Source organism: Dromiciops gliroides, chromosome 3 (assembly GCF_019393635.1).
Source record: "Dromiciops gliroides isolate mDroGli1 chromosome 3, mDroGli1.pri, whole genome shotgun sequence".
Lineage (NCBI taxonomy): Eukaryota > Metazoa > Chordata > Mammalia > Microbiotheria > Microbiotheriidae > Dromiciops > Dromiciops gliroides.
Genome location: NC_057863.1, coordinates 665,262,116 through 665,287,477, shown reverse-complemented (window position 1 = coordinate 665,287,477; position 25,362 = coordinate 665,262,116). Strand labels below are relative to the sequence as shown.

Here is a 25,362-nt window from a genome sequence, read left to right as displayed (position 1 = left end):
GCCTTTTGGCTCCAGAAGCCATGGTGCTCCCCCTTCCTGAGAAGAGGTCAGGTCTTCTCTGGAAACTGGAAGCCCTAGGCATGGGGAATGAGGAAAGGATGAGGATGGGGAGAAATGTGGAATGTGGGCCTCTTCAGGCAATGGGGAGGGGCAAGCAAGGACCACAGGATGGTTCCCAGGATTCTTCAAGGAGAGTTTCCATGGTAATGGTTGTTGAGATCTTTGGAGGGGGATCATGGGATCATGCAGCCAGTTGGCAATCAGAAAATCCCATCTCTGGCCACCTCTTTCACAGGTGCTCCATAGCTTCCAATTATGTAGAAATTAGAAGCAGTTGGAAATGCAGTAGTAAGAGCCCCAGGCCTGGAATCAGGAAGGCTTGATGCAAGTCCAGGGTCAGACACTTAGGAGCTGCCTGCCTCTAGGCAAATGACTTCACTTTTGTTTGCCTCAGTTTCCTCAGCTATAGAATGGGGATGACAGTACTAAAATCAGAGATGTTGTGAGGATCAAATGAGAAAATACTTACAAATGACTTAGTAAAGTGCCCGGCACATAGTAGGTCTATACAAATGCTTATAGCTCCCCCTGTTTTACAAAGCAAATGTGCTACAATTAAGGGAACAGTGAAGGAGAATAAAGTAACTTGTTATACTAGTGAGGAGAATAGATTGGTTTACCATCATTTATTTATTAAGCCTGTTGACAACGAATTGATTTTTTCCAGCAAAAGCTTTTGTCCTCTAATTGCTTGGGTCATGGGTCTTTCTCTGTGAACTTAGTTCAGAATTCAGCTGGTCTTTAATGGGTTATCTTTCAAAATCCAGCTCTCCTGCCAATCACTGAAACATTGTTGACTCAAGGAAGTTAACCATCCCTGAGGGATGCATATGAATACTAAGGTGTTGAGTTTAATATCTAGAACACCAAGCCATCCTTCAAGCATGTCTGGTTTGCTATCTAAAGGACTAGTCTGTTGCCTCTAAGACCTAAGCAGGTGCTCCCAACAATGACCACTTCTTAGTCACAGGGAAGGAGGGGGGGATTGCTGCTAGCCCCTCATCACCAACCAATCATATTGCTCCCTGTGCCTCAGCTCTACAAACAATGATGTTCTCTTCAATCCCATGATGTGATCTCCCTGTTCTGTTCCTTGCTTTGTATTCCCCAAAACCTATAAAAGGGGAGCTGTCTGTTTGGGATCTTTGGCCAGAGGTAGAACAATGCTCCATTTTACTGGCAGGCAGCACTCCCTTGCTAACAAAGGTGATCTTGCCCAGAAGTGCTTCAGTTTATCTCACTGTTGAATCTCAGACACAACACTAGGCAGGATTAGGAGCAATGAGCTACAAAGTGATGCTTGTTAACAAGAAGACCTTTCTAAATTCTATACCCTTCTTAAAGAGAAAGGGAGGCCTTGGCTGGTAGGGTTTCCCTTCACTGCCCATCTTCAGGGAAAAACTGCATAAACAGTTGTGAGAGATTTTGCAGACAAAATTCACCTCCAGTTGGAGGTTACACTGCACATCACCTCTACAAGGAACTCTGAATCAGAGATTCTCTAATACTGGCAACTTTGTGTGGAACAAAGGAAATGCCAGCTTCCCTTCACATAATTCAAAGACCTGTCAGAGGAAAGCCAGGCAGCAGAAGGGCCCTGTGGAGACACCAGCACTTCTGCCTTTCAAATAACTGATAAAGGCTCAAACTCTGCCCACCAGGTAGGGAATGAAGACGCTGCTTTGATGGCAGATTCAGTTACCAGAGGCAAAGGTCCTTACCCAGGGAGAGAAAGGTCTGGACATTCTCCAGCATGACCTCCTTGTACAGCTCTTTTCTGAGAATGGTCCAACAGGCACCACTCCTCCAGGGTGAAGTGCACAACTACATCCTTGAATGTCACCGACTCCTAAAACATCAAAAATCACAAAATTGAGCAGAGAGACTCCAGAATTCATCTAGTCCAACCTTCATCCACTTCAAGCAGGAAGCAGAGAAGAGGTTTGCCCCAAATGCCTATCACCTTTAAGAGTGTCAGAGCCAATATTTGAGACCATAGTTATTAAGAGCCCAATGGCATGCTGAGAAAAGCATTTTATATTTGAAGTGAAAATGATGCAGGAATAATAAAAGCTGGAGAAATATCTTAGTACTGAATGTTTCTCCCTATGAAATCACAGAGAAAGCATGTGCTCTACCAGTGAGGGATGAGAGTCTGTGGAGAAAGAGAGAAGGTGAGGTGAAATTCCTCCTCATGAGAAGTGCCCTAAGGGAAATCTTAAGAAAATTCTTTGAAGGGTTTGTGAGAAGCTGGCAAGTCCTGGGTATTCTAGGGGGGGAAGTTACCTGTGGTCACTGAAGAGATAGTAAAGTGTATGGGATAATTATGGATTTGAGTCAGATTAAACTCTGAGGATGGGGTCTGGAAGATATCCAACCCCCCAGTAAGTTTTATTACTTGTCAGTTCTATCAGTTAACACTATTTACTTCTGCTTAGTTTCCACATGTCAGCTACACCTTAGTTTATGGCCTGTAATAAAAATCGTGTCTCCGACCAGTCTGCCTACCCCCTCTCACATGTCAGAATCCCAGTCCTTGTCATGGATTAATTGCAGTCAGATAAGGGAGTGATTTCTGCCTCCCCTTTTCTTTGACATTCCTCAGACTCGTCACCCTCTCCTCTTTTCCCCCTTGTTCCTGGAACACATATGCATGTCTTCATACATTGATCATGAGCTAAGCATGCACCCTGGTTGAGACAGGATTGGATGTTAGATTGTGAGCTCACTCTGTGCATGTGAAGGTCCCCCCCTCCTCAAAATTACTATAAAAATCTAAAAGTTTGGGCCTATCATTGCAGACTCAAATTTGTCATTGGGTTTGGCCATTCTCGCGAGAATGAAATAAATCTGTCTCTGCTTGACTTGGTGGTCTCCTCGAGTTATTTGGGTAAACTGAGGCAGTTTGTCCCAAACACAAAGAAAAGGCTCTTTCTACTTAATGTCCTAAAAGTTTGAAATAAAGTCTCAATGAGATGAAAGCATGAAGTAGTCTGAACTGAGTGGTACGGAACTGTTTTCAGTCAAGTGAAGAAGAGTTATGTATTGTTCTATTGAGGGCTTGAGGTGACACAAGGTATGATGTGTCATACACAAAACAGCTTCTGTCTTTGCTTTATGATTGCCTTCCCTTGTAATGGCACCTCTTCCTTAATTTTCATGTTTAGTCATGGAGAATTGAGTGACTATGATGGGCTAACTATGTGCTAATTAGTGAATTACTGAAATCAATCCCTGGAACTCTAGAAGGCTGCATATAAAGAGTCAAGAGAATGAGTTGAGGAAAACTGATGGACACAAGAGATGGGCCTTATCTGTCAATCCTTGGATTCCTGTGAGGGGCCACCTATTTTTCCAATCTGCTGCTTGTAGACCCCATGATTAGTCATTGCACATGGTCTTTGATGTTCTTCCATTTCTTTTTTTTTTTTTTTTGTGGGGCAATGGGGGTTAAATGACTTGCCCAGGGTCACACAGCTAGTAAGTGTAAAGTGTCTGAGGCTGGATTTCTTCCTTTCCTAGTAGAATGATTCGATCCACTTTCTCAGAGTTTCTATTATTTTCAAATGACACAAGCTTATAACTTGGGTGTCATCCTTGACTTCTATATCTCACCTCCCCATCCAATAATTCTGTTATTTGGTTCTATTAGTAATATTCTCCACTGTAATGACTGGAATGATGCCACCTGCTGGAGACTTAATGTAGAAAATCTCCGCCATGAGGTGAAGGTCTCTGAGGGCAAGACTATGCGTCTTTTCTTTGGCATCAGGAAGTGACATTTGCTTGTGGGAGGAAGAAGGGGGAGCCTGGCACTCTGACTCGCTCTCATTCCTGAGTACTCTGGTGGAGAAGGGAGCTAGAAATGCACTCTCCCTTTAATAGATGAATCTAGGCCTTTCCTTCTCTCTTTACCAAATTCTTATTCTCCTTAATAAATGCTTAAAAGTCTAGCTCTTGCTAAAGCTTATAATTTATTGGTGACCACTCATTAGATTTTAGACAGACTAGCTAGAATTTTAGCCTTAACATGGGTTAACCTTTTTTAGCCTTAACATGCTTAACCCTATTTTCCTCAGTTTACTCATCTGTAAAATGAGTTGGAAAAGGAAATGGCAAACCACTCTACTATTTTTTCCCCAAGAAATCACCAAATGGGGTGAAAATGAGTCAGCAAAGTCACCAGCCTCCCTCTCTTCTCCAGTGGCAAGATAAACTGTGTAATCAAATTTTGTTTCCATACCAGTTGTCCTTTGGGTGTGGGGGAGCAGAACAAAAAACCCAGATGTTAGAACTACTAGGGAAAACACAGCACCAGGTTATTTGTCCCAAGAACAAGCAGGCAGTAGCAGGAAATCATGTGGAGACCCTTTCCAACTCTCCTTCTTTCTGAAGCTATTATAGGTGTCTTATAGGTGTTTGCTCCCTAGTTACAGATCTTATTGGTACAGGGGTTATCAGTTTCATTAGCATGATACAAATCAACTTAAAAGCAAACACTGTAACAAGAATGCATGAAATGCAAGTCAGTTTAACAATTCAACTTAAAAGCAGACTCTAGGAGAAGATTATGTAGTTCAAAAAAAGGGTATTTTCAAGGACAAGGATGCTCAGTTGTTTTTATAAGGATGATTCCAACAGAAGGTGTTCCTTGGTGTGCCATAGAGTCTACTTATTATTTTAGGGAAGATCATTAGATTGGGCCTTATTTGCTTTCCCAGACATTCAGAAACACAAATGATCCACAGCCCAAATGGCTCTGGGGTTTTCCTGACACCCACTAACTAGGACATTGTCTGGGTTCAGCTTGGAGTTCACTCGGAGGACATTCTGATCTGTTCATCTAAGGTTTCACAACATTCTTTGGCCAATGAGGCAGCTCCATCAAATCCAGGTGATTTGTACATTAACAATACATAAGGACAACTGGAGAGAGCCCTAGATGTTTGAGGCAATTGGGGTTAAGGGACTCACCCAGGGTCACACAGCCAGTATCTGAGGCCACATTTTAATTCAGGCTTTCCCGACTCCAGGGCCAGTGTTCTATCCAGTGCAACACCTAGCTGCCCCATTAAAGACCTCTAAAAGAAAAAAAAATAGCATCTTCTCTGTGCCAGGCACTGTGCTAAGGCCAACATGGCTTCTTGGAGCAGAGTTTGAAAATGGGCCAGTCCTGGGGGGAGGGGCCAAGAGGGTTTGTTCATTAAAAGATGGGTGAGAATGACCAGGAGGCCAGAGAAAGTCCCTGAGTGAAGGACAGAGCAGAGATGTGTGAAGAACAAAGACACTTTAGGAATTGGAATTCATTCAGGTCCCCTAAATGTTTCTGAAGGATTCTCCCAGTTCAGCCTGGGCCCCAGCCCGGGCTGGGATGGTGGGCAGGGGCAGGTGGCTGCCCAAGGGAAGATATTAGGAGGCCACTATTCAAGTGTCCAGCTGTCAAAGTGATGGAGGAGGCTAGAAGGGGTTAATAAATAACCTAAGACTTGATCAATAGTAGTGTTAAGGGCTAAAATTCTAGCTAAACTGTCTAAAATATTTAATGAGTGGTCACCAATAAATTATAAGCTTTAGCAAGAGTTAGACTTTTAAGCATTTATTAAGGAGAATAAGAATTTGGTAAAGAGAGAGAGAAAGGCCTAGATTCCTATCTATTAAAGGGAGAACACATTTCTAGCTGCCTTCTCCACCAGCATCCCCAGGAAAGAGCATGAGACAGAGCACCAGTCTCTTCCTTCTTCCTCCCACAAGCAAATGTCACTTCCTGATGCCAAAGAAAAGATTCCTGGTCTTGTCCTCAAAGACCTTCACTTCATGGGCAGAGCTTTTCTATAGTAAGTCTCCAGCAGGTAGCGTCATTCCAATCGTTACAGTAGCTGGAAGGGTCAACAGAGAAACTAAGGTTTGAGTTTTTTCAGCTGTAACTAGTGTTCAAGTCCCTAGCAGCCAACAACATCATGAGAAGTTTAGACAGTATCTCCTTAGAGTGCCCTGTGGCCTCATGGTATTTTTTGTTTGTTTGTTTTTGCAGGGCAATGAGGGTTAAGTGACTTGCCCAGGGTCACACAGCTAGTAAGTGTCAAGTGTCTGAGGCCGGATTTGAACTCAGGTACTCCTGAATCCAGGGCCGGTGCTTTGCCACTGCGCCATCTAGCTGCCCCTGCCTCACGGTATTTTAATAAAACTTAGCAAACTGAGTCCCTGAGTCTTCTCATTCTTTGGGAAGCCTCACGATCTATTTGATGAATTAAATCCATGCCCACCACAAAAGGACCCTGGGCTAGAGCTAGGAGGGACCTCAAACTCTAGGCCCTCATTGTTCCTTGGAAACACCTGGTTCTCTGATGTCTTCTCTGTCTGGCCAGAGGTGACTGAAGACAGATAGAGACTGCTCCTGTCATCTCTCCTCCACCTTTCCATAACTCCCACTATTGATATCACTTCTCCTCCCCCTCTCCCTCCCCCTTCCTGGCCATTCAAGGCCAAACTTGGCTCCACCCTGCTCAGCCTCCTCCTAGCCCAGCTGGGTGGGAGGGAGGTGGGGGGAGGGCTGAATGGCCAAAGCTCCCTTTACCCAGCCTGGGTCAGTCTGCTGGCCTGGGTTCAGTGCTGCCACCCTTGCTCCAATAATGCAGACATGTCTCCAATCAGACCCCTCCTTCCTTTGAGCTTGGAGACCTCATCTCTGACCTCCCCATAGATATCTCAGTGACTCTTCTAAGCCTAGGAGAAGACAAAGACCCTGTGGCCCGGGCTGACTCTGTACAGGGTTGTGACTATAGCTCCCAGCGTATCTGCACCTGCTACTTTGTCACTTGCCCTTTGAGACAGGTCAAAATGGTAAACTCATATGGATGACATCTTTTGACACGGGCATAAATTGGATTAAAGTGAGGCAGTGTTGCCCAAAGACATCGACCTCCCCATCTCTTCCAGAGCCAACACAGTCCAGTGGCAGGACAGGGTCAAGACAACTGGTGATGGCTTGAGATGAAGTAGATGACCTTGGTGTCCGTGATGTCTAAGCAGACTCTCAGCAACTGCCCAGCACTTACTTCAGCTGCCTTCAGGGCCATGGGAACAAAGTGTTCTCATCTGCCCGTTCCACCAGGGGACGTCATCACATGGTGGGGATAGACGCCACCCTGAGTCACTGACAGGTGTGAGACCCCTCAATTACCCTCAGCCTGGTTTAGCCTGTGTGCTGAAATCATTTCACAGTGTGTGGCTGCTGTGTAGGGTACAGCTTCTTGGGGCCAAAGGTGAGAATCTTTGAAAGCAACCCAGAAAAGGGCTTGGCAGCCCTCACATCAGAGGTACCAGTCTTCCCTGAATACACTCTACACCCCATTCCTGGTATAAATTCCACTCGGTCACTACCTATAATAGTCATTCGTCTGCTCTTCATTCCACTGAAATAAGGATTTAGAGAGATATTTTCCTTAATTCATTTTTGTTCTGCCTCCCATGAGATTTTATATGTATACTAAATATTGTTATTCTTTTTTTTTTTAGTGAGGCAATTGGGGTTAAGTGACTTACCCAGGGTCACACAGCTAGTTAAGTGTTAAGTGTCTGAGGCCGGATTTGAACTCAGGTCCTCCTGACTCCAGGGCTGGTGCTTTATCTACTGCACTACCTAGCTGCCGCCTCGCAATTACTTTTTAATGTACATTTCCTTAGTACCTTATTTAATATAATTTTGATGCATCATGATCTGCAAAGAATATGTTTAATACTTTGTCTTTTAACTAATATATGACCACATTTTGTAAAGGTACAATGAACATTAATCATATTGTGAAAAAAGACAGACCCAAAGGAAAAAAAACACACAAAAAAAGAGAAAAACAGTACACTTTGATCTGCCTTCAGACTCCATTAGATCTTCCTCTTGAGGTGGAAAATATTTTTTATCATGAATCCTTTGGAATTGTCTTGGACCATTGCATTGCTTAGAATAGTTAAATCATTCATATTGGACATTGTCATGTGTTCAAATTTATATTTTGATACTAATTTTGAAACAATCTAAGATGGCTTTGATTTCATAATACAATGTTAACCCTGGGAATATTGTGCTCCCATATTCTAAAGTGTTTGCTTTTTTTTTAACTGATTATTTGATCAAACTCTATAAAGCATTTGCCTGGCAAATGTAAATTGATTTGATAAGTATTATTTTTGACAAGCATATAAAGTTTTTTAGAAATTTAATTAAAATGTTTAATGTTTAAATGTTACATGTTTCTTTTTTATGCTATTGCAACTACATTTTGAACTCAATAATATGGGCTTATTTTTGTAGAGATTCTTTTAAGCAGGCATTGGACTGTCTCAGAAGGGGAGACACACACAAAGTTCAGGTAGTACACTGCCTTGGGAAAGGCCAAAAGAACAGCTATTGGCAAGAGCTTCAGTTGCCTTCTATTTCCCCAGAACATTTTACAGATGGCTGGACGTTTTCATCCCACCCATCTCATCCTACACCTGGCTTCTATTCCCCCTCCAATATGCCTGATGCTATGGACATCTCAATCCCATGCATCTAATTAAGCCTGACTCAGTTTCCTCCAATATGTTCAGTGGGAAGGATGTAAATCCCATCCACCTATTTATTTTAAGTCTGACATACTGTATGGGCTTTATATATCACTCAAGTGTGGGAATGCTCATCTCCCAGCATTTCTCTGTTCTTTTATGGTAACCCCCATAATTATCTCAGGTGTTATGATAAATACAGTGTTGGATTTGGCCTTGACATCTGCTACCAATTATATTAGATTCTCTCATTTCTCATAATGGCATGAAGATAATTAGGCAGATGATGCAAAAAGTGATGAAACAAATATAACAATTATTAAGTTTTGAAAGAAAATTCAATTTTTGTTTTTATGAAATAAAATTTTTATAAAATATCTTGAATTTCCTTAGACATATTTTTGAAAACTTTTGAAAAATTTTGATTTGGTTATTGGCAAAGCTGTTTAAAGTTGTGTTAGGATCAATTTTGTAGGAAATTTTCCAGCTGAGGAGACTTTCTAGCTGATCATCAGTATCTGAAACACCTGAGAGACTTTTTGTTACAACCACATCTGAGACCAGGCCTAGGATCCAGAGCCAGAATCCAGAGCTATACCCACAGGACATCCCAAGAACCATCTGAGAAAAGACTTCCAAAGACTTAAATGGACATTTTCCTGTTTTCCTTTTCCCACTGCATACACTATTTGTAACATCCACCTACTAAAGGGGAATGTCCCCTTTAGTTTTTGTCAATGCATCAATTTCTTTTCTCTCTTTTCATTCCTCTTACATTTTTAGTTATAAGTATCTGGAAAGTGATTGTTTCATTGAAGGAAACTATTGTTTCTTAATGAAACACAGGTGGGAGTATAAGATTATTACCAGGGGCCCCCTACTGAGAGCATGGGTTGACCTGTCTAAGGTTCAGTGTCTGGAAGTTACCACACATCAACAAGAGACCACCTTCAACCAATCAGATTGAAGCAGTGTGGAAGGCAGTTGGTGGTTGGAAACTTTTTGGGGGGTTGGGGGGTTGGTAGAAGAACCAGGTAGGGGTGTGAACTCTAATCTCTCCTCTAGGGTAGATAGGTTTCCTATTTTTCCTATTCTATCAGAGACACTTGTTCTCTCTTTGCTAATCTATAATATATTTTAATACATGTTCAATACTTAAACTGTTAAACCATTGTCCTAGTTAATTTTCCCCACACTGGGGAAAGGTAACCACACACATTTAGTTTTATCCCTCACATCCCTTTTCTATGATCTCTTTGAGATACAGACCTAGTAGTGGAATTACTGGGTCAAAGGGTATGTGCAGCCCCATAGCCCTTTGGGTATATGAAACACAAAGTTCTAAAATGGATTTTAAAATAGTTTTTACATGTAATTGGTGGGGAAATAAAATCTGAAGTGAAAAAAAAAAAGTGAATCCCTAATTTTGAACAAGTTCTAAATGACAACTGAATGTATTTTCTAATTCATAACAGTGATAAGATTGCTATAGAATATGAATATTGCCTGAAGGTTTTACCACATTGATTATATTCCTAAGATTTCACCAGTGTGAATTCTCTGATGTACAACAGAATTGGAGCTCACTGTGAAAGCCTTTCCACACTGATAACATTCCTAAGGTTTCTTTCCAGTGTAGATTCTCTCATGCTTAGCAAGACTATACCTGTGTGAGAAAGCTTTTCCACACTGATAGCATTCCTAAGGTTTCTCTCCAGTGTGGATTCTCTTATGCTTAGCAAGACTGGAGCTCACTGTGAAAGTCTTTCCACAGTGATAACATTCATAAGGTTTCTCTCCAGTGTGGATTCTCTCATGCTTAGCAAGACTGGATCTCTCTGTGAAAGCCTTTCCACATTGATGACATTCATAAGGTTTTTCTCCAGTGTGGATTCTTTGATGTGAAGCAAGAGTGGATCTCACTCTGAAAGTCTTTCCACACTGATAACATTCATAAGGTTTTTCTCCAGTGTGGATTCTCTGATGGTTAACAAGAGTGGATCTCTCTGTGAAAGCCTTTCCACACTCATAACATTCATAAGGTTTCTCTCCAGTGTGGATTCTCTGATGGTTAACAAGACTGGATCTCTCTGTGAAAGCCTTTCCACACTCATAACATTCATAAGGTTTCTCTCCAGTGTGGATTCTCTCATGCTTAGCAAGACTGGATCTTTCTGTGAAAGTCTTTCCACACTGATAACATTCATAAGGTTTTTCTCCAGTGTGGATTCTCTGATGGTTAACAAGACTGGATCTCTCTGTGAACACCTTTCCACACTGAAAACATTCATAACCTTTCTCTCCAGTGTATATTCTTCGATGTGAAGCAAGAGTGGATCTCACTCTGAAAGTCTTTCCACACTGATAACATTCATAAGGTTTTTCTCCAGTGTGGGTTCTCTGATGGTTAACAAGACTGGATCTCTCTGTGAAAGCCTTTCCACACTGATAACATGATTGATGGGATGAGGTTGCTTTACATTCATTGTATTCAACAGGCTCCTTTCTAATGTGAATTTTCTGAAGAGTAATGAACTTAGAGTTCTGACTGAAGGCCTTTCCACTTTTGTCACTTTTCTGAAGTCCAATGAGAGCAGAATTCAAATTCAAGGCCATTTCCAGATGATTACCTTTGTACTTTAGCATTTGAAGAGACTTCTCCAGGGCCTTAAAAGGCTCTAGTTGTTGAGGAAAGCATTTATTATCTTCACTGTCCTGAAAATATTCATTCCAGGAAGCCCTTCTCTTCCTGTTATTTAAGACTGAAGACTCTCTGAGTGCCTTTTCAATTTCACCAAACTCGCAGATACTACTACCCACCTTGGTATCAGAGTCACAGATTTCTTTTAAATTGAAGTTACAGGCACCATCACTCTCAAACATATGCTGGCCAAATTCTTCCACAGAAATGTTCACTTGTGTAGCCATCTTCTTTAATTCCAACCTGGTCTCTCCACCTATAGAAAATAATTATGGATTAACAGAACAATACATACATATAAATATGTTTTCTCATGTGGCATAATGTAAACTTATTCATATTCTATTTCCCTAGTCAAAATGAAGAATTTTCCTCAGTAAAATTAAGAATTTTAAATTTAAATAAGCAGAATGAATCTTTGGAAACACCTGCAAAATGGCTTATTTTATTTTGATAAATAGCAATTCTTTTTTTCCAAATTACATGTAAAGGTGGCTTTCAAAATGTATTTCCCATAGAATTTTGTGTTTCAATTTTTTCCCTCCTTTCTTTTCCTCCCCCCTTCCCAAAATGGCAAGCAATATAATACAGTGATTTATATGCATTTCCACATTGTTCATGTTGTGAAAGAAAAAACCGGTCAAAAGGGAAAAACCACTGTAGTGAAAATTTCTAAGTTGCAGTGTTAGACAAATAAAGGGAAAAGAAAATAGGGCTATTGAGGGAGGGATCCTTTCCCATAATACAGCTGGTCTCAGTTCTAGGACCAAAAGCACCCAAGCCTCAGGATTCAGGGATATTTATTATACACAATGACTCCTCCCACTATTTATCATAATCAAAGGAGTACAAATACAATAAGTATGGAATAGGGAGAAAGAAACCATCAGATACTAGCATAGTCACTTTCAATTCTATATATTGTTTTAAAATAACAGGCTCATAACATATGAAACCAGATACTGGATTGCATCTTTGCTATCTTGGATGTGTCCTCTCTGGACTACATTTCTCTGACTTTTTTCTCAGCTATCAAGACTTTCCACCATATTGGTTAAGCTTGGCTTTCCAACTTCTCTCCAGCTCCCATTGGTTCCTTATACCTCAGAAGTTACTATTTTAGGTATTTGACCTTTAAGCTGACTGGTGGCTATACCTAACCACAATTGGAAGTCAGGTAGTTGTACCTTTGGTTAAGCTTGTTGAATAGGCAAGTTAGCATTTGCCTTGGCTCCTTTCAATAGCTATCTTACTTCATTATCATTTTCTTAAGTGATTAAAGAATATCTAAATCTTTTAAATGCCAGTTTGTAGTCTATAAAATGATTAGTACTACTGTTAAATTACTTCTATTTAAGGGGTGGGGAAAATCTCACAATGTGAGAAACAAAAAAACAGAAAAAATGTGAAAATAGTATGCCTCAATCTTCTTTCAGACTCCATCACTTTTTCTCTGGATGTGGATAGCATTTTCCATCAAGAGTCCTTTGGAAATGTCTTGGATCACTGTATTACTGAGAAGAGCTAAGTCTTTCATAGATGATCATTGCACAATGTTGCTGTTATGATGTACGATGTTCTGGTTTTGCTCATTTCACTCAGCATCAATTCAGATAAGTCTTCCCAGGTTTTTCTGAAATCTGCTCATCATTTCATATAGCACACTATTATTTCATTACATTCCTATATCACAACTTGTGCATTCATTCCCCAATTGATGGGCATTGCCTCAGTTTCCAATTATTTGGAAACATAAAAAAACCAGCTATAAATATTTTTATATATATAGATCTCATTTTTGACCAACCATAATAGTAGTTTATTTTTTCCAGTTATGTGTAAAGAGTTTTCAAATTTGTTTTTATAAGATTTTGAATTCCAAAGTTTTCTTCCTCCTTCTCTTCCTTCCTCCCACCCCAATTCTATATATGTGCAATCACATTAAACATATTTCTACATTAGTCCTGTTGTAAAAAAAAGAAAATCACATAAAAAGGAGAAAAACCAAATGTTTTCCATGACCACTCATGTATAACTTATTTTGAAATGCTTGAGTTCTAGTGAGTGGGGGGTGAGAATGGAGGAGGAAGAGAAGTTGGAACACAAATTTTTTTTTTAAATTGATGTTGGGGTGGTGAGGTGGTGCAGTGGATAAAGCACCGGCCCTGGATTCAGGAGGACCTGAGTTCAAATCCAGTCTCAGACACTTGATACTTACTAGCTGTGTGGCCCTGGGCAAGTCACTTAATCCCATTGCCCCACAAAAAAACCACCACCAACAAAATTTGTTTTTACATATATTTTGGAAAATAAAGTTCTATTCAATTTTTAAAAAGGAGGAAAACCCAAAACAAACAATCAACCAAAAACCACCTCAAAAAGTCAAAACAGGATGGTTCAATGTGCATTCAGAGTCCACAGTTCTTTTCCCTTGGTGTGGAGAGCATTTACCATGATGAGTCCTTTGGAGTTGTCTTGAACCATAGTATTGCTGAGAAGAGCTAAGTCTATTACAATTGATCATCCCTCAATGGTGCTGTTTACTATATACAACATTCTCCTGGTTCTGCTCACTTCACTCAGCTCCAGTCCACTTAAGTCTTCCCAGGTTTTTCTGAAATCTGCCTGCTCATCATTTCTTTTAGCACAGTAGTATTCCATTACTTTCATATACCACAACTGGTTCAGCCATTCCCCAATATATGGCCATTCCTTCCATTTCCAATTATTTGGAACTGCAAGAAAAGGAGCTACAAATCTTTTTGTACACATAGGTCTCTATTTTATGATCTCTTTGGGATAGAAACTTAGTAATGGCATTGCTGGATCAAAGACTAGGCACAGATTTCTTGCCCATTGGGTATAGTTACAAATTGCTCTGGACAGGGTTTGGATCAGTTCACAACTCCAGCAACAATTCATTAGTGTTCCAATTTTCCCACATCTCCAACAGTTATCATTTTCCTTTTCTGTCAAACTAGCCAATCTGAGGTGTCAGGTGGTTGTTTTAATTTTCATCTCTCTACTCAAAAGTGTTATAAAGCACTTCTTCATATGAGTAGAGGTAACTGATTCCTGACCTTGAAAACTACCTGTTCATATTCATTGGCCATTTATCAATAAGGGAATGGCTTGTGTTCTTACAAATTTGGTTAAGTTCTCTTTATATTTGAGACATAAGGCCTTTATCTTTGGGCAGGTGGGGCTCCTTAGCCTTGGCAGGCAACCCACCTAGGGGAAGGAAACCCTGATTTTAACCCTCTGCTGCCTTGTGGCTATCCCCATATATGGGAAAGGCTTCAGGAGTTAACCCTGAGGAAATATCAGGAGTTGGAGTCCCTTAGGCAGTTGGAGGTTGGACATCACATCCCTCTGGAAACTCCTGCGGCGGCACTGGTGCCAAACTTTACTGGCTCTGCCTCTCCTTTGGATCCACCAGTGTCGTGGAGAAGGAAAACCTGCTGCATGGCCAACAGCTTGTTTTCCATATTGATCCACCCAGGCCAGCTCCCTGGAGAAGACACTCCCACCACTCCTCACGGGGTAGATACAACACAGAATGCGGCAGTTACCAGTTATAAGTCACTCAGGAACTGTGGCTCCTGGCTGCACAGCCACACTGTGGCTTCAATGTGCCGATCTATGGTCGTCTGTGACTGGTGGAGGCCTACCACTACTACTACTAAGGCCTTTATCAGAAACACTTGCTATAAAAAAATTCTTCCCCATCTTTCTGCTTTCTTTCTAATCTTGGTAACATTGATTTTGTTTCTGCAAGCTTTTTTTCATGTAATGTAAGCAAAATGATTCACTTGGCATTTCATGATGTTCTCTATCTCTTGTTTGGACCTAAAATCTTCCTCTGTCCACAAATCTGACAAACTACTCTCTGCTTTCCTAATTTGCTGGTGGGCACCACCCTTTATATCTAAATCATGTACTCATTTTGACTGTGTCTTGGTATAAGGTGTGAGATGTTTGTCTACATCTAGTTTCTGCAATACAATTTCCATGGTAACCAACAGTTTTTGTCAAATAGGGAGTTCTTATACTAGAAGCCATACTCTTTTGGTTTCTCAAACTGTATACTATAGTCCTTTATTCCTCCATTTGGTATACCTAATCTATTCCACTGATCTTGCACTCCACTTGTTAGCCATTACCAGAGAGTTTTGATGACTACTGCTTTATAATCTAGTTTTACATTGGGTGTGGCCAGGTCACATTCCTTTGCATTTCTTTATTAGTTCTTTTCATAATGTTGTCCTTTTGTTCCAGATATATTTTATATTTTTTCCATCTCTATAAAACAATTATTTTTTGATAGTTTGTTATTGTTCATCCTTCATTCTTGAAGAGGACCAAGATATTGGGGAGGTGATGTCATGACTTACAATGAACTGGATTTGAGTGACGAAAGACTGTGCAAAGTCACTAACCTCACTCTCTCCTCCAGACCAATCTGGGTCCAGTGGCAAGATATTTATCAGGACAACTGGAGATGGCCCCAAATGCAGTGAGTGACCTTTGCCTTTTCAATTAAGATCTTTCCCAGGTCTCAGTTTGTCTGAGGCTATGCCCATTCAGAGATTAAGGGTAGGTCGTTCTGTGACCTACATTCCAAAAGAGGACCATGACATCAGGGTGATCTCATGGGTCCAGTGGCAAGATATAGATCAGCACCACTGGAGATGGCTCAGGATATTGAAGGCAATTGGAGTTGAGTGACTTGCCCCATGACATGCACTTAATCAAAAAAGATAGATAAGGAGCTAAGATTGGAGAATGAAACCAGCAAGCTCCCTGAGCTCTCCCAAATTTTCCTCAGAAACAATGTTTAAAATATGCCTCTCAACATATTCTGGAACTGTAAAATCTGCAAAAAAAAAAATGGAGTGAAACAATCTCTCAACTTAAGATAACCAGAAGAGCTTCAGGAAAGGTCTGTCTTGCCAGGGTAAAAGGGGAGGAAACATTAGCTCAGAGGGTATCTGGGCAAGCCACCAAAGGGCTATGACCCACAGCACAGATCAGCAGCTGAGGACCCCCAGTCCAAGCTCAACAAGGCAGTAGTAGCACAACAGGCTAGTTTTGAGACCCCTGGCTTCAGTGCAGAAGGCAATCTGCCAGCTGGGGTACCTGCTACCCAACAGGACCAACTAGGCTGGGCCACTCCAGTGCAGTGAGCAAGCTGCAAGGAACTGAGACCTCAGAGAAAAAAGCTAATGACTTTGCCCCTGACCCCCAGCAAAAGAAGCTTGGGGGCAGCTAGGTGGTGCAGTGGATAAAGCACCGGCCCTGGAGTCAGGTGTACCTGAGTTCAAATCCGGCCTCACACACTTAACACTTACTAGCTGTGTTACCCTGGGCAAGTCACTTAACCCCAATTGCCTCACTAAAAAAAAAAAAAAAAAAGAAGAAGCTTGGAACAGTGCATGCTGTACCCCAGGAGGAGAACTCAACCTTAAAAGGCACAAAAGAGGGTAAAATATGAAGACTAAATAGAAAAGAACCCTCACCACTGACAATTACAGGGAGGATAAAAACATAAATTCAGGAGCACAACAAAGAACTTACAGGTAAGAAGAATTGGTTTTGTTTCCATAATCCCTCTTGGAAGAGTTCAAAAGGGATTTTATAAACCAATTAAGAGAGACAGAAGAAAAATTGGGAAAAGAAATGAGATTTATGCAAGAGAAAGTCAATAACATGGAAAAAGAAAATAATGCCTTACAAAATACAATAGGACAAATGGAAAAGAAGATGCAAAAGCTGACTGGGGAAAATAATTCCCTAAGAATCATAATCAGGCATATGGAAGCTAATGATTCAAGGAGACAAGAGGAAGAAGTAAGGCAAAATGAAAAGAATATAAAAGTAGAAGAAAACATAAAATACCTTTTCAGAAAAACATCAAACCTGAAAAATATATCCAGGAGGGACAAGTGAGGACTACTTGAAGAACATGACCAAATAAAGAGCCTAGACAGCATATTTTGACATTATCCAGAACTGCCCCAATGTCTTAGAACCAAAGGAAAATTTAGTCATTGAAAGAAGTCACTGATCACCTCCTGAAAGCTATCCCAAAAGGAAAATGCCAAGGAATATTGTACTCAAGTTCCAGAATTAGAAAGTAAAGGAGAAAATACTGCAAGCAGTCAGAAAAAAAACCATTTTAATATCAAGGATCAATCAGAATTACACAGGATCTGGAAGCTTCTATATTAAATGATTAGAGGGCTTGGAATATGATATTTTGTGATGTAGGAGGCAAAAAAGGGGTTAACAAAAAAACCCATGGTCTAAGCTCTAATTCAGATATGAATTACCATGTCAGCAGCTCAGAGTCACCAGAGGCAAAGGTCCTTACCTACAGAGAGCAGGTTCTGGACATTCTCCAGCATGACCTCCTTGTACAGCTCTCTCTGAGAATGGTCCAAGAGGTGCCACTCCTCCTGGGTGAAATCCACAGCCACATCCTTGAAAGTCACCAACTCCTAAACCATCAAAAGTCATATGATTTAGAGCTGAAAAAGACTTCAGAATTCACCTAATCCCAACCCTCATCAACTTTGAAGAAACTGAACCACAGAAGGGATTTGCCCAAAGCTCATATATTTATGAGCATTAGCAACAACACTTGAAACCATATCTGAAAAGAGCCCAATGGAATATTGAGAAAAGCATTTTATATCTGAAGTGAGAACCATGTTAGAATGATTCAAGTTGAATAAAGGTCTTACTATGAAGTGTTTCTCCCCATAGGCTTAGGGAGAATACATGTGCTCTTTGAGTGAAGTATCAGAGTCTATGGAGAAGAAAGCAAGGTAATATAAAATTCCTCCTCACCCAAAGGGATATGTTACATGTCATAAGGGATATGTTAAGGAAATTTTATAAAGAATTTATGAGAAGTTGGCAAATATTGTATACTCTGGAGGGGGCAGGGGGAACCATTACTAGTCATCACTGAGAAGAGAACAAAGAAAAACAACTTAATTTCCCAAAAGGCTGAAATAAAGTCCTACTTAGATAAAAGCATGAAGAGCATTCTTAAGAAATATTGTTTGAGGGGCAGCTAGGTGGCACAGTGGATAGAGCACCGGCCCTGGAGTCAGGAGTACCTGAGTTCAAATCCAGCCTCAGACACTTAACACTTACTAGCTGTGTGACCCTGGGCAAGTCACTTAATCCCAATTGCCTCACTAAAAAAACAAGCAAACAAACAAACAAAAGAAATATTGCTTGAAGGGAGAGCTAGGTGTTGCAGTAGATAAAGCACCAGTCCTAGATTCAGGACCTGTGTTCAAATCCAGCCTCAGTCACTGTGTCACCCTGGTCAAGTCACTCAACTCTCATTGCCCCTCAAAAAAAAGTGAAGGAAAGAAAAAGAAAAAGAAAAAAAGAAAAATTGCTTACAATCTGCCCTGAAGTAAGAGTTATGAGAATCCCTTTCCAGAAAAGTGGAGGAAAGTTATCTGTGTGTCATAGCCAAAATAAATTTTATGTCTTTGCTTTATGATTGCTTTCACTAGTTAATGGGATATATTCATCCATTTTAATATTTAGTTACATAAAAATAAGAGTGACTATGATGGGGAAAGGAGAACTCATTTATCTAAAAAATTACATTTTTCATATAATTTTTTATTGACTGGGGTTGAAGATCAAGCTTATTCATAAGATACTGACAGTTTATTTATGAAAAAGAAATGATCACAATTTAGCCCTAAAACTTTAGAACATTTGGCACCAAGAGTCAATACAAACAGTTAAGAAGCAGACTGATGAATAACAGGCAAGAGATCAACTACATCTGAAATCCTTAGATACTTGGGAGGCTCACCTATTTTTCCAATCTGCTACATGCAGAACCTGAGCTTGACCAATGCACTTGGTTTTTGAACCTCTTCCACTTCAAGCAGAATGATAGGATCCACTTTTTTAGAGGTTCTATTATTAGGAGCAAATCTTTTTCTTTCTTGTCAAATTATTTTCATTAAAATAAAATAGTTATTTAGTTTTTTTCAATTTTATTTATTATTTAATAATAAACATTTTTATTTAAAGCTTTGAGTTCCCAATGCTTCTCCTTTTCTCCCTCCCTCCTGGAGGCACCAAGCCATCAGCTATGGGTTATACTTGTGCAATCATGCAAACCATGGTCATATCAGCCATTTTGCATCAGAAAACTTGAATAAAAGAACAATGAAAGAAAGTGGAAAATAGCTTCCTTCAGACTGCTCGATCAACCTGATTCAACCAGCTTCTTTGGAGGTGGACAGCAAGTTTTATCATTAGTCCTTTGGGATTGTTGTGGATCATTGTATGGAGCAATTCTTTTTCACGTAGATGCAAATATCTTCACTTTTCTGCCATTTTAATTTTTTCCTCAAAAGATTTATCAAATTTATGCAAATTTGATGTTTATTTCCTTCAACTCTTTTAGCTGCAAAAGGAGGATACTAAGAGGTTTTACCTGCCAGGGTTCTTCTGAGGATCAAATGAGATGTTCTTTGTAGAGAACTTCACACCATGCTTGGCACATGGTAAACTCTATGGCAATGTGGATCCTCATCCTTTTCCTCTCCCCCAAAGCCTCTTAAGTGGTTGCTCTGGCTCTTGTCTCTCAGCATTCTGGGCCATCCTCTTCAGTGCTGCCAAACTTCTTTTCCTTAGCATGGATCTGACCATGTAACTCTGCTACTCAGACAATTCCAATGGCCCCTAGGATCATATAGCAACCACTCACCCTCTTGCCTTTGCAACCCAGACACATTGGCCTTCTCTCTTTCTGGGCTCTGCTCTTCCTCCTTGCCTTTCTGCCTCTTTTACTCCATGTTGCAGACCCTCTGTCCCTTGAAAACACATTTTCTGCATAAAGCTTGCCTGCTAATTCCCACCACGGGGAGCCTCTATTTCAAATTACTTTCTATTGAGTACCATTGTGTTTATCTGAATTTATCCAGTCCTATTGATGCTGTACCTGTGTTTGTCAGTACTTCTTGTCTGTTCTATGAGAATTTAAGCTCACTGGAGTGGGCATTATTCCATTAATTGCAGCTATCTCTCTCATAAGCAGTACAGTTCCTGTTGTCCTTCGTTCTCAAAGAGGAATAAATGGACATCACTATTACAATCATGTTACAGTGTCGGACTGGCTGATCAGACCAGTACACCCTCAGAATGCTCTACCACAGGTCCAGCCCTTCAATTTGGTATTCAGTCTAATACTTATTGTCCCCCATGATTTTCTTCAGAGCCTCCAAAATACTGAGGCAGCTCTGGGAATGCATGAGTCAACCACATAATCAATATGGACATCCCTGAAAAGGAGACTGCCAAGGCCAGTGAACACATTTACAGTATTTAAATCTTCTCCACTTGTTGGAACTGATGGTTCCATGAATGCATGACATGATGACTGATGAAGTACCTATATATTCTTAGTGTTTCCTGTTAGGCCACAATAAGCAGCAGGAAATTGATTCATATTTTGTTGCTTATCAACTTCAGAGGCTACACTGAATTCAGTCATCTGCACAGAAACCAAAAAAATAATATGATGGAGAGCCTCCTCTGACGGTCACAGGACAATTCATTTCCTTTACTTTTATATGGATGGACAATGGAGGCATCCTTGAGCTCCTGGGGGATAACCTCCTTTTGCCATATAATTCAGAAAATGTTAGCCAATGTTTGTATGAACAATGGACCCCCCACACTGTAAATCTCAGCTGGAATAAAATCAGCACCAGATGCTTTACTACAGGAGAGGAGCTAAGGGCATTCTAACATCTTCAGCTGGAAATTTGGTTAGAAAGGGATTGACTCCAAGCTGAGTTAAATGACCAGTGGCTTCATGATTGATAGATAACAAGTCTGTTGAGATCATTATGGAAGTGTTCAGTCCATCTCTCCAGGATCCTATCCTTATCATTTACCAGAGGGGCTCCTTCCTCACTGAGGAGTTGAGATGCACCACAGGTCTTTGGTCCATCGCCTTGGCATTTTCCTCCAAGGCAAGCACACTGTCACATGCCTTTTGTTCACTCCTCTTGGTAGGCATACAAGCTTGGTGACTAGATTAGTTTTGATTGCAAAACCTATGCCAGCTTCCCTGGGCTCAGCTTCACTGTGGCCCCTCCAGAAAAAATGTGTATCCGGCTCCAACTTCAGGAAGCTGGCCTTCATTTCCCAGCCTTGTTTTACTTAGGGCTGCTGTTGGGATGTGCTACTGCCTGAGTTCTCTTATAACACAAGCTGTTCATCTTTCAGGTCCACTGGATTGTCTGCTGTCCCTAAGGGTGCACACATTTCATAGACTGATGGGGAGTGGAATCACCTTTGCAGAAATGTTTTTTAGTTTTTGTTTTGACAGGATGTTGGGATCCCCACATGCTGTGGTCATCAGGCCAAGGTGTGGTAAGCAAATTTGATGCTAGTATGTATGGCTCTTCTCAAATCAAGGTACTGAATACCTCCTTCAGTACCTCCCTCCCCCAGTCACTTTAGGAGAACACACAGGACTCACTTCCTGTCCTGCTATTCTGTCCAAGGAGGTGCAAAGGCTCAGCAAATAGTGATTAACTCCCTGCCTAATCAAGCAGCTCCTATCTTCTTTAGACTGCTTTGAGCACCAGTGCTAAACATCTTTGTATCTAAACTTTCAAGTCTAACTCTCAATTCAGTTTTTACTTTTGCTCAAAATGTAACGTTTTTCCACTATTAGGTCTTATCCCAAAGAAATCATAAAAAAGGGAAAAGGACCCAGATGTATAAAAATATTTATAGCTGGGGCAGGTAGGTGGCACAGTGGATAAAGCACCAGACCTGAATTCAGGAGGACCTGAGTTCAAATCTGCTCTCAGACACTTGACACTTACTAGCTGTGTGACCCTGGGCAAGTCACTTAACCCCATATAATTTATACCTGTTCTTTTTGTGGTTGGAAAGAACTGGAAATTGAGAAGATGACCATCAATTGGGGAATGGTTCAACAAGTTGTGACATATTGTGATTATGAATGTAATGGAATGTTATTGTGCTATAAGAAATGATGAGCAGATGGATTTCAGAAAAGCCTAAAAAAGATTACATGAATTGACGCTGAGTGAGATGAGCAGAACCAGGAGAACGTTGTATAAATAGTATCAACAACATGGTGCGATGATCAATTGTGATAGATTTCACTTTTCTTAGCAACACAATGGTCCAAGATAATTCCAAAGGCCTCATGATGGAAAATGCTCTCCAAATCCAGAATAAAGAACTGTGGAATCTAGATGCAGATTGAACCATACTGTTTCTGTTTTTGTCTTTCTTTTTTCTTTTTTGTGATTTTTTTCCTTTTTGTTCTGATTCTTCTTTCACAACATATGCATTTTTTTTAAGTGAGGCAATTGGTGTTAATTCACTTTCCCAGGGTTACACAGCTAGTAAGTGTTAAGTGTCTGAGGCTGGATTTGAACTCAGGTACTCCTGACTCCAGAGCTGGTGCTCTATCCACTGCGCCACCTAGCTGCCCCACACATATATTTTTAATGTCATCGTACATATATAAACTAAATCAGACCACTTGCTGTCTTGGGGCAAAGTGGATAAAGCACTGCCCCTGGATTCAGGAGGACCTGAGTTTGAATCTAGCATCAGGCACATGGCACTTACTAGCTGTGTGACCCTGGGCAAGTCACTTAACCCTCATTGCCCCACTCCCCCCAAAAATGTTGAAAACTATCTCTACATGTAACTAGAAAATAATAAAATACTTTTATTATTAAAAAAGTACCTTTTCCTATCTCTGTGCCCCAATCAAAACTTATCTAAAACATCTTTGTAAGCCTGTCTATGGTAATAAGACCTAACCCATCCTGCCCAAAGGTTAGGTCACATAACTCAGGAGGGGAAACTGCCTCTCCATCATCTGTGGAACTCTGAGATACACATGTCCATCACCCACTCTGGGAGGTCGTCACTCTCTAGAGAGAATAAATAAACCTTGGTTTACTGCCTGGCTATAACTTGTGCTCCCTTATTCTGGCCATCCCTAGGAAGGACCCTGACAAATGTCCCAACAGGATCATGGGAGATAATGTTTATATGGCTCCTAGCATACAGCAGACACCAGATAACCCTGTCCTGTCTTCTTGCACCTCAGTCATCTTCTCTCTGACCTGAGGATACTGGCCCCCAGCATGCAATGGCTGTCTCTCACACTTGGACTGACCTCCCTTCTCACCTGGGCTTCCTGGTGTTGTGGGAGGAGGGACCCCAAACTCCAAGGAATCACTATACTTTCCCAAGGGAAAAGCAGCTCCACCTCCCATATCCAGAATATGGTGTCACTGAGTAAAAAGACCCTGGTCTGCAAGGAACAAAGATGACATACTGATGAGGGTGGGTGCTATTCCTACCCAGGCACTCCTTACCAGTTGTTTCCCTGCCAGTGGTCTTGCCCCTCCTAACTGCTTTGCACACAGCTCTTGTTTGTAACATAGAAAGGACCAGCTCTTCTCTTACCCAGGGAGACAGGTTTTCAGCAGTGATTCTGTCTCCTGGTCATATGTTCCTCTCTTCTAATAAATAACTTTTCATTTTACAAGGTTTGTGATGAGCCTCCAATTCATGGGTGAGCTTGCCTCCTGCTCCAGGTCACAAGTCTCCCAACATTATGGTGCTGAAACCCAGCAAAAGTCATTAGGCAGGTAAAAAGTTGGGCTGCTCATGTGGCTCTTGGATTGCCCAGGTGGGGTGTCCACTCTGCTCTCTCCCGTCAGGATCCTCATTCTCAGTGGGTAGACCCACTGTCTGAGCCAGCCAGGCTACTTTTAGATTCTCTTTGATTTATAGTCACAGGACATCCAGATTTGGGAAATGCTCAGGTTTTTGTCAGCACCCACTTGGAGGCAGGTGTGGGCATCAGTCCCTGAGGTCTAGCCCAGCCCACCATGAAAAGGGACAAGGAGAAAGCATTCCCTGGGGCCCTCCCTGCTCAGGTGTATCCTTTAAAAATGGGGGGGGGGGGAAATGGGAGTTAGGTGCAAAGAAGTGCATGATTTTCCATTGTAACACAAGATTCCTGATGAGCCTCCAATTCTTTGGCTGAGCTAACCCCTAGATGCAAGTCACAAGGCCCCCAGCACTGGCTTCCTTCACATCTCAGCAAAATCCTCATCTTCTGAAAATGAGCTTTTCCTGGTCCCTGACACTGCTTGGGCCTTCCCTCTGAGGGGGCCTCCCATTCATACTGTAGAGACCCTGTGTGGACCCAGCTGCTGCCATGTTATCTCCCAAGGAGACTGTGAGCTCCTTGTTGGCAGGGCCTGTTATTGTTGGAACTTTCCTTTGCATGCCTAGTAGGTTGGCACAGTGCTTGGCACAGAGGAGCCACTGTCTAAATACTTATTGACTTGACATAAGAATTGACAAATAAGAGGGATTCAGAGAGACCAGGGAAGACTGGGGTGGCCTGAGGCAGAAGGAAATGAGCAGAACCAGGAGGACAATGTCTGCTCTGCTGACAGCCCTGCAGAGGACAATGTACATGTTACAGGTAAAGGCTTCCTTGGCTCTGCGGAATTCCACCTTTGCTGATGCCAGTCAGGTCTGTGGATGGGCCGCACTCACCTGGGATGAGGGTCTCTGGGTCCCTGGGGTCATTCTCTCTGGTTCCAGGTTCTTTCCTTGTAATACCCTTTGGTGGTTGGCAAACTGGCCTGGGGAGGGAGAAGAGTCTCAGAGTGGGAGAGACATTGTCTTTGCGTTTTCCTCCTGGGGTGGACACTGGCCTACCTGGAATTACAGAGGTTGAAGTGTCAGAGCACTTGCAAATGTCCTGCCCTCAGGGGAGAGACTCTAACCAGAACAGGAGGACAGCAGGGAGGGTCAGGCTTGGAAGTGAGCTTGGCATGAACAGGAAGAGGACTTGCCACCCTCTCTAATTCCTTGTCTTTGCAGGAAGATGGGGAGGGGCAGGGGGCCAGAGACCCAGGAGGCAGAAGGGGCTGGGGACCCCAGAGGGCATGAGATCATGCAGAGCCTGAATGACCACAGACACA

General features: G+C 41.5%; 1 protein-coding gene across 1 annotated transcript in view; it reads right to left on the bottom strand.

Moving 5' to 3' along the window:
• Positions 1–9,035: 9,035 nt before the first annotated feature.
• Positions 9,036–25,362, bottom strand: part of LOC122751867 (zinc finger protein 501-like) — a 50,205-nt gene continuing 33,878 nt past the window's right edge. The window contains exons 4-6 of the mRNA XM_043999100.1: positions 24,932–25,096; positions 17,676–17,802; positions 9,036–11,558 (exon numbers count right to left, since the gene is read on the bottom strand). Of these exons, the coding sequence (XP_043855035.1) occupies positions 10,303–11,558; positions 17,676–17,802; positions 24,932–24,964 (1,416 nt within the window). The 5' untranslated portion in view covers positions 24,965–25,096 and the 3' untranslated portion in view covers positions 9,036–10,302. The remainder of the gene's footprint in view (positions 11,559–17,675; positions 17,803–24,931; positions 25,097–25,362) is intronic.